At 47.8% G+C, this 14,141-nt stretch overlaps 1 protein-coding gene across 2 annotated transcripts; it reads right to left on the bottom strand.

The window, feature by feature from the left end:
- Positions 1-300: 300 nt before the first annotated feature.
- On the bottom strand, positions 301-11,718 carry znf318 (zinc finger protein 318). Of its 2 annotated transcripts, none has more exons than XM_079168951.1 (11): positions 11,319-11,718; positions 10,557-10,666; positions 9,792-10,440; positions 8,391-9,600; positions 8,187-8,275; positions 8,005-8,104; positions 7,606-7,922; positions 6,730-6,921; positions 5,053-5,146; positions 4,462-4,580; positions 301-3,595 (listed from the first exon to the last, which is right to left on the bottom strand). In XM_079168951.1, the coding sequence occupies exons 1-11, from the start codon at positions 11,556-11,558 to the stop codon at positions 1,100-1,102; spliced, it is 5,616 nt and encodes a 1,871-aa protein (XP_079025077.1). In that variant the 5' UTR covers positions 11,559-11,718; the 3' UTR covers positions 301-1,099. The 2 variants fall into 2 exon arrangements, with proteins under 2 accessions (XP_079025077.1, XP_079025078.1); XM_079168952.1 differs by having other exon boundaries at positions 6,730-6,918.
- Positions 11,719-14,141: the final 2,423 nt, after the last annotated feature.

Raw genomic sequence — 14,141 nt, 5'->3', positions numbered from 1 at the left:
GTATTAGCATTAAAATATACTTAAAGTACCAATAGTACAAGTACTCATGATAGAGAATAATATATATTATTGATACATTAGTGTGTTCATCACTTTAAAGTTATATTTTAATGACTATATATATATATTACTCTGATAAATAAATGTGGTACAGTAAAAAGTACAATATGTACCTCTGAGATGTAGTACAGTAAAAAGTAATGTAGTAAAAAAGTAGGAAGTCCAAGTACCTCAGACTATGATAAAGTACATTATGTGTGTACTTGTACTAGGTAACAGTGGATAATCAGGACACAGAGCTGCTGATGTTTAACTTTTATTGAAACTCTACTTGAAGCAACAACAGATTCATTGAGAGGAGTTTGGTTTCTCTCACATCACCACTGACCTCAGATCAGTGAGGTCCAACACAAACCTGCTGCACGTCTACAGGAATCAGATCCTGGATCAGGAATCAGATCCTGGATCTTCAGTTTAACACGAGAACCAACAACTGAGCTGCTTTTTGGTCCGACTGGTTTTAAAAAGAGGAGAAATAAACAAGAAAAACAGGAGGTGGTGTGTCGGGTACTTTACCTGCAGGAGGAGACATGAGGACACGAGGACACGTTCACATTTGATCCCCACAGTCGGGTCAGATATCAGTTTAGTCAAAACCCTGAAACATTGGTGACCGAACATGTGCTTTGCTGTGGTGTGTTTTTTTCTGTGGGTCACAAACTAAAAATATCATCCAGTAATATACGAGAAAGATTAGAGGAACGGCTGAAAAAACAAATCCAACTCGGCTCATTTTTCAGCTTTCTTGTCCCGTTAATCGTCCTCCAGCCCTGAAATGTTCTCAGCCTGAACCGCGTTACGAACCGTAGAACTAGTTCTAGTAAATGGTCATGGGTTTTGACGTTTGTGTCTTTAGAGGACTTCTTGTTTTTAATAAAAGATTGCAGGTCTAGAGATCTGGACGTCTCTAGGGTCCGGGACTCTGGAGGAGAAGACGACAACAAGGTTTCCTAAATGTCTTAAAAGTCTCAAAGTCTGTCAGCATCTTTCTACTCCAGTCGATTACTGATCAGAGACTTCCTGGTTTTAAGGTCAGCTGTTACTCAAAGTTAAAATTGTAATCGAAGTCCAGAGAGGTCATGTCTGCGGGGAGGCCCAGGGTCTCGGGGGTGATCTCCATCATCGGAGGGTCCTCCTCGCTGGGCGTCCCCTCCTCCAGCAGCAACCCTGAACCGGGATCGGACGAGTCCAGCCCCTTTGGGTCCGAAGCTGCCGAGTCAGAATCTCCTGAAGCTGGCTCAGGCTCGGACTGGCTCTGCTGCTGGCGGGTCTGGTATCTGGTTTGAGATCTAGTTTGCCGGACAGGGCGGGGGGCAGGAGGGGTTCTCTTTGTTGGAGTCGCCTTGCCTCTAGTTTTGGGGCCTGGCTTGGGAGCAGGTTCTGGAGCAGTTTCAGGAAGGGTCTCAAGATGAAGCAGGGACTGGCTGTTCTGGTCTGGCTGGGGGTCTGTGTGGATTTGAGGGGCAAGTTTGGGCAGGGACTGCGTTTGAGGTGTTGGTTCCAACTCAGCAGGCTTGGTTTGGGACTGAACGTTAGGAGTCAAGGACTGGTTTTGGGGTGCACTCTGAGCCTCAGACTGGGCTGGTGGCTTCAGTCTAGGCTGGGTTTCAGACGGAGCCACCTCAGGTGGTGGAGTTGGGGAAGGCTGCAAAGACCAAACAGATTCAATTTGAATGAGTGGTTCTGGCCGAGTTTGGGGACTTGGTGAGCCTGGTTGTGGAGATTTGCAGACCTCAGATGGAGGTTGGGACTGAGTTAGAAGCTGAGGTTGTGGTTTTGGTGGCTGCGTGGTAGGAAGCTGACTTTTATTGGTACTGCTCCCGTCAGCGCTGGCGTCCGGCGCTGGTTTGGTGATGGAGGAGGCACCCGATTGGTCAACCCTGCTGTAGAAGATGTTGAATAAGTCCTGGGCTTTAGCTGCAGCCAGGTTACTCTTAAGTTTGTCAGACTTATGAGGTCCATCGCCTATGTTCATGAAAGGTGGAGGCTTGACAAAAACTGTGCGAGTTTGCTCGCCCTCTGGGACGCCAGGAGCTGCCACGTCGGACACGATCTTTATCATTGTTGGTTGTGCCGGTTTTGCCACAGATGGTGCAGGCTTTGCATCGATTGGCGCAGGTTTAGAAACTGGCGGTGCAGGTTTACAAACTGGCGGCGCAGGTCTTGACACCAAGGGTGGAGCTTTAGCCTCCAATGGTGCAGGTCTTGACACCGGAGGTGGAGCTTTAGCCTCCAATGGTGCAGGTCTTGACACCGGAGGTGGAGCTTTAGCCTCCAATGGTGCAGGTCTTGACACCGGAGGTGGAGGCATTGCCTCGAATGTCCCAGGTGGACCACTTGGTTGCTGAGGTTTATCTTCCAGCAGTGCATTCTGGGCATTGAGAGCCCTGGTGAGACCGTCAGAGAATAAGGCTGGTTCTTTCGGAGCAGGTCCTTGTAATCCTGTGTTTTGAGGTTTAATGGAGAGGAAGGTATTCAGAGGGGCAGGTTTACCCATCATGGCGGTTTTCCTTAGGACTGCAGCAGGTGCAGGGAGGTTAGGCCGGATCCTTCCCCGGTTGGCCCGGTTGTACACCCAAGGAGGCGTGGTGTTCTGGCCCCCGAGCTTGTGGGCGATCTCCTTGGCAACAGCCATAGATTTAGCAAAAGAATCCTCCGCCGAGACCGGGTTCTGCTTTGCAGCTGCTTCGTCTTCTTTGATGAACTCTGCGGCAACTTTCTCTGCCTCCTTCGCCAGAATACTCTCTTTCTTCTTCCATGTGAACTTCCCAAAGGTAGGAGTCATGGTCGCAGCCGGAGGTGGTGGTGGTGGTTTGCCAGTTTCCAGACTCTGCTTGCGGAGCTTTGCCCTCATGGCCGGACTGGGTCCACAGAGGATTTTGGGCGGGTCGAAGGGCTTCGGCGGAGGTTCAGGCTTGTTGGTATCTGGTTTCCCTGATGGTTTTCCTGGCTCAAGCTTTTTAAAAGCTTCCTTCTCAGCCTTAACTTTCCCTTCGTCATGTTTGGATCTGAAATCTGGATACAGATCGTATTTATACTCGGCGTCTCTCGGCCCGTATTTGGGACGGTTGTCATATCGGTCCTCTTCCTCCCTGCGATGCCGGTACCGACATTCCTCTTCTCTGTATCGGTCGGCGTCGTCCTTCCTGCTGTGTTTACCCCTCTCCTCTTCCTCTCTGCTGGAGCGATATTTATCATCCTTCTTGCTGCTTTTAAACTTTTCAACCTCATCTTTCTTGCTGTACGAAGGCCTCTCCTCTTCCACGCTTTTGGCATTCTTAAATTCCTCCTCTTTCTTGCTCGGCTTTGCCGCCGCCTCCTCTTTTTTAATTTTCTCCTCCTTCTGAACAGCATCGGACTCTTCCTTCTTTTTCTCCTTGTCCTTTTTCTCCTTTTTGTGTTTGGACTTTTCGTCCTTGTTGCTCTTGTCTTCATCCTCATGTTTGCGTTTCTTCCCGCTGGTCTCGGAGGCCAGTCCGGCCTGCCGGTCCAGGTTCCTCCTTTGTTCATACAAAGGGTTCTCGTACATTTGTTTCTGGAGAAGGAGGCGTTGAAACAGAAAGACAAGAGAGTGAGAAAATACTTCTGAACCAGAACATCAAATGATAACTGAAATACTTTTTGAAAATAAAAACTAGAGCCTGGAAACATGGGACTGATTTCACTTCATGAACACCCACAATCCACCAAACCTGGAGGGTTCTGGTTCTCGGTTCCACTGGGATTTTTTACAAACCACAACATTTTGCATACACATCATTTAAAAAGGTGACAAACAAACATTGTTTTTGGTTTGTTTTGTCTGCAGGTTTGGTTTTATGTTCATGAAACTTGACGAAGAACACAAAACACTTCCGAACCACGGGGTGGATTCAGCAGAGCCTTTGTAGTTATGGTCTGTTCTGTTGGGCACATTATTATTATTCCAGGAATCAAAGGCAGAACTAGAGACAATGGACACACGAGTGGGGACGCCCCCCGAAACCGGGTTCTAAACAGGAACCGGTTCTAAATGAGTAAAGAAACTTGGACCATTGATGCGGTCCGGAGTTAGTGGTTTTGCTATCGGTACTCTGAGTTGTGCTTTACTCTTAAACATCTGAACCAACAAGTAGAACATTAATCTGTTTGTGGAGCAGCTGTCAGGTAACGTTAGTGATGTCATACAGAGTTTGATCAGAACAGGATAATCAATGAAAGATAATCATTGTTGAGCTGAGAATGTATTTGAAAGATTTTAAAACCTCTTGTATCGCTGCTCAAGAAGTTTACATACAAGAATAATAAAGAAATGTGGATTATTTTCTTAATTATCAATAAAACACTAAACGGTACCCGTCCCAACACACCAGACATTCCATGAGTTCCTGCAGAGGAAAACAAGGGGCGGGGCTTAAATACCTTGTATTTTTCATTGTGGGCGTGAGTGGTGACGTGCTCTTCTGCACAGATGGCGTCTCCATAAAACTGTTTGCATAGCAGGCAGAAGAATCCTCTGACGGGCAGCAGGAACTCTGAACCTGCAGCAAAAACACACGCAGCCCGTTTTTTAAAAACACACAGCGGCCATAAAGCCAACGTCAATCGTGTTTTACCTGGTCGGACGTGTGCCAGATCCTGTCAGAGAGGTGACATGTGATTACAGAACACGTGGAGACGATGTACAGATCAAATAAGGACGGTTGTTTGAGGGAAATGAGCAGCACCTTGCCAGAGGTTACTGCAGAACGTTACGTTTTACAGCAGCCTTCACTGGACACATGAAACACTAATGAACTGACATCACAGACGTCGCCTCTGTAGCTCCGTGAGAGTCTTTTGTCTCTTTGGTTAGCACTGTTTTCATTAAGAGACACAGAAACTGCAGCAGAGATCCACCTGGAAGCAAAAGACGGCTAACAACATTCAGGGGCTCGAACACCGGCATCATCGGGACACAAAGCAGCGTCGAGAGGACTTTTAGGAAAGTGATGGATGTGCATTGATGCCTACCTTTGGCGGGTTTCGTCAGCTTCTCTTCCGACAGCAGGTTCTTGCTGATTTTGGTGGGAGTGGAAGCCCAGGGCCGGTCGTACGGGTCCAGAGTCTGAGGAACCAAAGAGAGGAGTTACACGCGGTGTGGTACAGCTGACGTAGACTACCAATTAAGAGTTCCCATGAGAGCTGAATGAGTCCGATGAGAGGACGAGTCTACATGTACGACTTTACTAACATATGTTCTTTAGCTCGGTAGACGTTCACCAGACGCTCGGTAGACGGTCTTCAGTTCGGTAGACGTTCTTTAGTTCGGTAGACGTTCAGTAGACGCTCTTTAGTTCGGTAGACGTTCAGTAGACGTTCTTTAGTTCGGTAGACGTTCAGTAGACGTTCTTTAGCTCGGTAGATGTTCAGTAGACGTTCTTTAGTTCGGTAGACGTTCAGTAGACGTTCTTTAGCTCGGTAGATGTTCAGTAGACGTTCTTTAGTTCGGTAGACGTTCAGTAGACGTTCTTTAGCTCGGTAGATGTTCAGTAGACGTTCTTTAGTTCGGTAGATGTTCAGTAGACGTTCTTTAGCTCGGTAGATGTTCAGTAGACGTTCTTTAGTTCGGTAGATGTTCAGTAGACGTTCTTTAGTTCGGTAGACGTTCAGTAGACGCTCTTTAGTTCGGTAGACGTTCAGTAGACGTTCTTTAGCTCGGTAGATGTTCAGTAGACGTTCTTTAGTTCGGTAGACGTTCAGTAGACGTTCTTTAGCTCGGTAGATGTTCAGTAGACGTTCTTTAGTTCGGTAGACGTTCAGTAGACGCTCTTTAGCTCGGTAGATGTTCAGTAGACGTTCTTTAGCTCGGTAGATGTTCAGTAGACGTTCTTTAGTTCGGTAGACGTTCAGTAGACGCTCTTTAGTTCGGTAGACGTTCAGTAGACGTTCTTTAGCTCGGTAGATGTTCAGTAGACGTTCTTTAGTTCGGTAGACGCTCAGTAGACGTTCTTTAGCTCGGTAGATGTTCAGTAGACGTTCTTTAGTTCGGTAGATGTTCAGTAGACGTTCTTTAGTTCGGTAGACGTTCAGTAGACGCTCTTTAGTTCGGTAGACGTTCAGTAGACGTTCTTTAGCTCGGTAGATGTTCAGTAGACGTTCTTTAGTTCGGTAGACGTTCAGTAGACGTTCTTTAGCTCGGTAGATGTTCAGTAGATGCTCTTTAGTTCGGTAGACGTTCATTAGACTTTCTTTAGTTCGGTAGACGTTCAGTAGACGTTCTTTAGTTCGGTAGACGTTCACTAGACGTTCTTTAGCTCAGTAGACGTTCAGTTCGGTAGACATTCTTTAGTTCGGTAGACGTTCAGTAGACGCTCTTTAATTCGGTAGACGTTCACTAGACACTCTTTACTCGGTAGACGTTCTGACTGAACTCTGATCAAAGAGACAAAGATCCTCTGAGCAACAGAAGAATTAGAAATCAGCTGGAAGCTTAGATTTAAACAGGAACCGCTTCCTGTTTCAAGAGTTTCACAGTAAAAGCAGCCTAGAACAAGTTGGAGTTAACTTTATCACAGTAGAAACAGAAGGTTAGTCTAGAGTTAAATTGTTGGAACATCAGCTGAACTTATATCAATATTTACTGATCAATAATCAAAGTGATTCTAGATAGACGTTGACTACAAAAGGTGGAAGACATTAAAAACAAACCTTTCGGTGCGTTTTGCTGTGCAAGTGTGTGAAATAATCAAACATGGAACCAGAGGTGACGTTACAGTTTTTGCACCAGTGGTTTCCAGCGTCGTAGTATTCAAACGGCTCCGGGGGCGGAGTCGGAGGGGCGTCGGTGGACAGTTCGTCCGGAGACGCTCTCGACGACGGCGCCGCCGCTGCTGAGGTCTGCTAAGAAACAAAGATGGAGGAGAGTCAACGCGGCGGGAGACAAGTGGACACGGTCAGGATTCAGTCAAACTACAAACAGTTCTGTCTTTAAATGTGGAATGTTAAAAGTTTCTTACCTCCAGTGAACTCAGGCCTCAGAAACGCTACTCAACAAGAGAGAATCTGGCAGTCGCTTTGATATCGATTGGAACTTCTAACTCGCTTTACAGTTTACAGTAAACTTTCTGTCGTCGTCATCACTGAAGCTGATGAGAAACAGACCTCTGAGCTATCTGTGTTCAAACAAGATCAAGACGATCTTGATTATTACGACCCGAGAGACGACAAAGACCACCAAATAACATCCTGTTCTTACAGGTTTCTTTTTTAAAATCAATCGCAGTTAAACTACCGTCAATAAAACTCAACACTTCCTACAGAGAACACTTCACTGTAAAAGCCCGTCGGTGGCTTTCCTGACAGGCTTTTAATGTGAAGCAAAGTAGAAAGAGTTTCTACTGAGGAAATAAAGCTAAACGCAGCAGGTGAGACCTCATAGATCAGGTGACCTGCTTGTTATCTGACAATGAATCACAGCTCAGTAACAGAATATTTAGCTGTTAATCAGCTAAATGGACCAGGTCAGGAGCCCTAGCTATGATTCAGAAGTACTTCGTGTTTTACCTCCTCTGCAGGTGTTTGTACCTTTACGGTGGAGCTGCTGGCGGCCTGCGGGCCCTCAGGACTCCTCTGCGCCTCACATTTCTTCTTCTCTGGCGGCGGCAGCGACTCGTCCTCCTCGTCCTCCGGCGGTTTGACGGTCCTGCGGGGCCGGTCGGACGGGATCAGGCCGAGGATGAGCGCTATCTTCTCGATCTCGTTGCGTTTCTTCTCAGCGGCCTCATGCTCTTTACGCAGGTTGGAGATCTGAGCCATGACCTTCTCCTGCAGGTGGCTGATCTCCTGCAGCAGAGGGTCTTTGTGGCCGCCCTTCTCCCGCCGCTTCTTCCTCAGGAGCTCCCCTGAAAAAATACACCCTCCTCTCCGTCAGCTGTACTGTGTGTCCAGGAGGACGAAGGTGACGAAGGGCACGCGTGAACTCACCTTGTTGCTTCCTGAGCCTCTCCAGCTCCTTCATCAGATACTCTTTCTTCTTCATCCGGACGTCTCTCTCCTGCTTTAGCTTCTCTCTCTCCTCCAGAACCTGAACACAGCACACAAACAGGATGTCAGTCGGGGTTCTCCTCTCCCGGGTTTCAACTGTCGTCATGGAGTGGAGGAGACACCTTTTGTTTCTGGCTCTCGTTGTTCTGCTCCTCAGACACTCGGCTGACTTTTCCCTTCTCACCGCCTGGAGCAGAATTCTTCATCGAACCTGACGACAAAACAAACAAACAAGAGTTACATCAACTAATCCGACCACGACTTCCTGTCACCTCTTCTTCTGGTTCTGACCAACAAGCTGAACTTTGCTGTAATACTTGACCGACCTTTGGCCCCCGGCTCTGGGGCCAGTTTGCTGTAGGGGTGTTTGTAGGGTAGAGTGGGGGGGAACTCATCTGGGCCGGTTTGGGGGGGCAGGCCCATGTTGGGGGGCGGGTACATGGGCGGCCACTGCTGGTGCATGTAGGGAAGGTAGCTTCCGTACTGGCTGTAACCCGGCGGGGGGAAGTTGGGGGGCATCATGCCGTGGACCTGTGAGGGGGGGTAGGGGGGTATGGGGACCCCAGGGTGAGCGGGGAGGACGTTGGGGTCGGGGGTTTGTGGCGGCAGCTCTTTGAGTGGCGGCGGCGCTGCAACGTTCGGCCCGGCGATCGGCTCTTTGACTTCTTTGTGAGATTTGGGCGGCGCTGAGCTCCTCCTGCCGCCACCGCTGCTCCAGCTGCCCCCCCGCCCGCGGCTGCAACTCCGGCTGCTGCTGCTGGAGCTGCTGCTGCGGCTCCGCCTCCTGCGGCCCCGGCTGCCGTCCGAGCTGCCGGAGGAGTACCGCCTGCTGCGCGTGGGCGTCTTCGGAGGCGGCTTGTTTCCGTGGAGACGCTCTTTGGTCCTGGCGGCCATCTTGCTGATCTCGGTCACGCCCAAGTCCAGGCCGATGGTCTTCAGCAGGTCCTGGATCTTCTCGTACTCCTCCAGCGCCTGGCGCTCGCCCTCCTCCAGCGGCTCCATCCCCGGCAGTAAAGCGGAGTTCAGCACCTGGACCGTGATGTTGTTGTCGGGGCTGATGGAGGGCCGGCTCGTGTACCTCACATCCACCTCCCCTGTGGTGGGAGGGGCCTGAAGGTGCGGCGAGGCCCCCGGCGGAAGGCCGTATGTCTGAGCGATGACGTGTTTCTGTTGGGGGTAGTCTCCGTACAGAGCCTCCTCCGTCACGTCTCCGTACAGATCCAGTCCGTGGTGTCGGATCGGCTCGGACGCCAGCGGGGGTTTGGGCTCCTCTGAGTCTCCGTACAGGAACTTCTCCTCGTCGTCGATGTCGTCCGCCTTCTCCTGAGCCTTGGCCCCCGCCGGCCCCCCCAGGAGGTTGAGGATCTCTTTGATTTCAGCGTCAAGGCCGGCGCGGTGAGCCATCTGAGGGTCGGACCGCAGCTCCGACAGCATGGAGGCCACCATGTGAGGCTCCATGCCCTTCACAGCCTGCAGCAGCTGGTCGGCCACCCGGGAAATGTTGGAGCCCTCTGGACCTCGGGGGGAGTCGGTGGTCTGGAACACAGAGAGACAGAGCAGAGTGACGCCTTTGGACCACAGACCATCTTCATGACTAGAACTCTTTATTGAATGAGACAATATATTTAGCATTTTTAACCGGCATCATTATAAACAGATCAGTTTGGGAACACTCCCTTCTGCGATGTGTGTTTTTTCGGGGTTTAGGTTGTTGCTGTGCATCTTACCCGGAGTGACGGCGAGTCCTCGGAGTCGTTGCGTTTCTTTAGGATGGATTTTGTCGGCAGACTCAGCATCTCCTCTAGCTCCTTCCTGCGTCGAGCCGTCTCCAGCTCTTTAAAGCCTTTTCCTGACTTGTCATCACTGTCGTCTCTGCTGCTCGAGCTCGAGCTGCTGCTACTCGCGCTGCGACTCCTCTGTCTGCTCTTACTGCGTCCGTGGCTCCGCCCTCTGGACCGAGACCTGCTGCGGGGACGGCTCTTGCTCCTGCCCCGGCTCTTGGCCCGGCTCCGGTCCGGACTGCGGCTCTTGCTCCGGCCCCGGCTCTTGGCCCTGCTCTTGGCCCGGCTCCGGTCCGGACTGCGGCTCTTACTCCGGCTCCGACCCCGGCTCTTGGCCCGGCTCCGGACCGGACTGCGGCTCTTGCTCCGGCTCCGACCCCGGCTCTTGGCCCGGCTCCGGACCGGACTGCGGCTCTTGCTCCGGCTCCAGCCCCGGCTCCTGGCCCGGCTCCGGTCCGGACTGCGACTCTGGCTGCGGGGCCGGCTCTTGCTCCTCACCTGACTCTTGCTCCGCCCCTGACTCTTGGCCCGGCTGCGGTCGGGACTGCGGCTGCGAGGTCGGCTCCGCTCGTACTCGGGTCGAGGAGGGTAGTCTCTGTACGGACACACGGGATTGAGATTGAACAAACGTGTGGTGAACACTGATAGGTGTTCACATCTCCATCCATCAGTAGTCTCATGAGCCAATAAGAATTCTGTTTCCACCCGTACCTGTCATGATGGCGTGAAGGGGCGGAGCCAGATGGTCCAGTCAGCTCGTTGCCAACGGTGATGACAAGGTTGTGGTCGATGGGACCCGACCCTCGAGGCGATGGAGACCTCTGTGACACACAACGATCAAATATATTTATGTCTCGTGGCTTCCTCAGTCAGGAACACCTGATTACCTGTGACTGTGGCAACCCATTCCTCACAGAGCGACAAAGAAACACCTCAAAAGATATATTCTTAATATTTGTTCCATCAGAGGTGTTTAACGTTGCTGCTCTAGTCCCTGTAACGTCACAGTCCTATAACACATTAAACATGAGGGTCACTAGTACCAGAGACCTGCATTCATACAGCAGATAATTAAAGCTACGAGACATGAACCAACAAACAACGTTGCTTCATATGAACAGTACTTCATCAACACCTAAACAAACATTACGTTGTTCTATCAAATGGATGAGATGCATAACTGAAGAAACACAGACTGTAGAGTCTGTTGACACCGGCGGTTTACGATGAGCTAACGTTAGCTTAACGCTAGCTAACGACGTGTTTTAGTGACTTACAACAATACACAGATATAATTAACAGTAAAAGTTAAAAAGTAACCTGGTTTGGTAATAAACACACAGCGTGTCTCTGATAAATCGACCGTGTTTTCAATGGAGTTGTGTGCAGAGGCGCTAATGCTAACAACAAAACAAGCTAACAGGAGAGCGTTACATTCTCACACGTTGAGCCCGGAGGACCCGGATGTCTCACCTCTCTCTGCGGACCCCCGGACCAGTACTCCCCGCCTCGGTGGCCTCCTGACCCGGGGGACGGGTACCTCCTACGCGGCGGAGAGCGGCGGTACGAGTCCGGGTGGAATGGAGGCCTGGGCCGGTTCCGGTCGTCTCTGTAGCCCGGGTTAGGGACCGGGTACGGCCTCGGAGGAGGGGGTCCTCGGCCTTCGAACGGAGGCCCGTAGCCTCCTCTCGCTGGAGGTCGACCTCGGTACATCTCTCCTCCTTTACCACGTGGTCAACCGGCGGGAAGTCTCCAGCGTTTATTTAACACTAAACACGAGACTTTGAATGATTAATTATGAAGTTATTGTGATATAAAAACACACATTCTCTGCACCTCGAGCATTCTCTACACACACACACAAAACCTCCCGGTTCTTCTTCTACGGTCGGAAATAAAACAGACCGCACGAGCTGCTGCTGCTGCTGCTGCTGCTGCTGCTGCTGCTGCACCCTTCAGGAACCACGAGGAACTGAACACGTTCCACCTCATCTCATCTCATCTCATCTCATATAATATAAAATAAATAATACAATACAATACAATACAATACAATACAATACAATACAATATAATATAATATAATATAATATAATATAATATAATACAATATAACATAACATAACATAATATAAATAATATATCATATCATATAAAATAATATAATATATAATATATTATATATATTATATAATATATATAATATAATGATATAATATAATATATGATATAAAATATATGGTATAATATAATGTATGATATAATATAATATAATATGATATAATACAATATATTATATATATGATATAATATATATAATATGATAGAATATATTATATAAAATATATGATATAATATAGTATAATGACATAATATAATATATAATATAATAACAGTAAAATATATGACTTATAATATACTATATAATAAGATAAAATATAATATAATATATATATATATGATATAAAATATCATATATAATATAAAATAATATATATAATATAATATATAATATAACATATATAATATAATATAAAATATAATATATAATATGATATACAATATAAGATAATCCTTTATTAGTCCTGCAGTGGGGACATTTACAGGATTACAGCAGCATAGTGGAGTATATCTATATCTCTAGATCTATAACCCTAACATCACGATGACTTCCTGTACGAGCGACGAGGAATCCTTTATTTACAGACTTGTGGAGCAGACATTGAACACCACACGCTGCAGCCTCGCTGTGGAGCGATGCTTCATGTTGAACAGCGTCGGTGATGAGAGAACATCGGGGAAGCCGCTGCACGCCGTGCTGTTCATCACGTTTATCTGGTGCTGAAGAAGCTCATGATGTGTTCATGACGTCACCATGGCAACATGTTGCACTGGTCACCATGCTGAGTCGTGTGTGTGTGTGTGTGTGTGGACTTGCTCCTGTGTCCTCTTGATGTCCGGTTGAACTACATGATGGTGTAAAGCATCATCATGATGTGACGGTGTTATTAGTGCAGCATAGAGATCATTACTGATGAACATGATGAAGAACAGAGACAATCACACAACATTCATTTACTGCTGATTATGAATAATACACACACACACACACTGATCCACCCACACACACACACACACACTGATCCGCCCACACACACATTCACACACATTCAAACTCCTAGTTCTATATGTAATAGATCTATATTATAGAACTGTATTCTATCAGCGCATACAGCACATCTATCCTCATCAGCATCTCTTCATTGGTATCAGTTAGATGCTCTTTGTTTTGATCTTGGTAAAGAGTTGAGATCCTTCTTGTCTCTAGATCTCATTGGATGATGGTTCCATGAAGCTGCTGCCAGCAGCACGTTTAAAGACGAGTCCTGTGATTGGTCGGGCTGATGAGGCTTAAAATGAGCCGATACATGTTCCAACACTGACGCATCAACGTGTCTGTGACGTGTCACCGTGCTTCTTGTCTCGCCCTCTCAGCGGTGGAGGTGTTAGATGATGTCATGATGATGTCATGATGATGGTCTGGAGCTCCTCACATGAGTTCATGATCATCTCCTGCTCGTCAGGACGGGCACGCCACCGACCCTGATCACTGAAGTCTGGTTCTACTGAACGAGACTGTTTGAGCGGATCAGCCTTTGAGGAACCGAGAGAACCTGACTTCAACCATCGGGTTCCTTTAAGCTGCTAACAGGACATCTGATCCACTTAGTGGACCACGAGGAACGAGGCCCTGGACTGAATCGTTGAAATTACACACAAACATAAATAAAATGTCACAAATGTCTGTTTAAATTCAAATAAAAACACTAGAAAGTGATTTGTCAGTAGTTTTCTTTATTGAACAGAAACAGTAATTTAAGTACATTAAACAGGAAACGATGGATTTACATCCTTTGTGTTCAGCGTCTCCGGTCTGAACGTCACATTTAAAGCAAAGAGCTTCGATCTGAAACTAAATCAACTGAACGAAGTTCAGTCAAAGCATCTCCCTGTGAAACAAGAACAGACGTTTCATGATTTCTACTGAAGAGAATGTTAATCTCTAACACGCTCAGTAAAAGGATGTAAAACATGAACATTAACTTCTTCTTAGACGGCGGTTAAGAATATTTACATTGTTGTGAAATATGTAGAACAACTTGAGCACATTTCTGTGTTACAAGTTTTTAAATAAGTGTTCCACACGTAGCATCAGATGGTGTTTGGAGAAAAACTCCAGACTTACTGTAATTCAAATGGTTTTTATTCTAACTGAACATTACTGTGAAAGAGGAC

This window comes from Pholis gunnellus (genome assembly GCF_910591455.1).
Source record: "Pholis gunnellus genome assembly, chromosome: 11".
NCBI lineage: Eukaryota > Metazoa > Chordata > Actinopteri > Perciformes > Pholidae > Pholis > Pholis gunnellus.
This window is presented reverse-complemented; position numbering and strand designations above follow the sequence as displayed.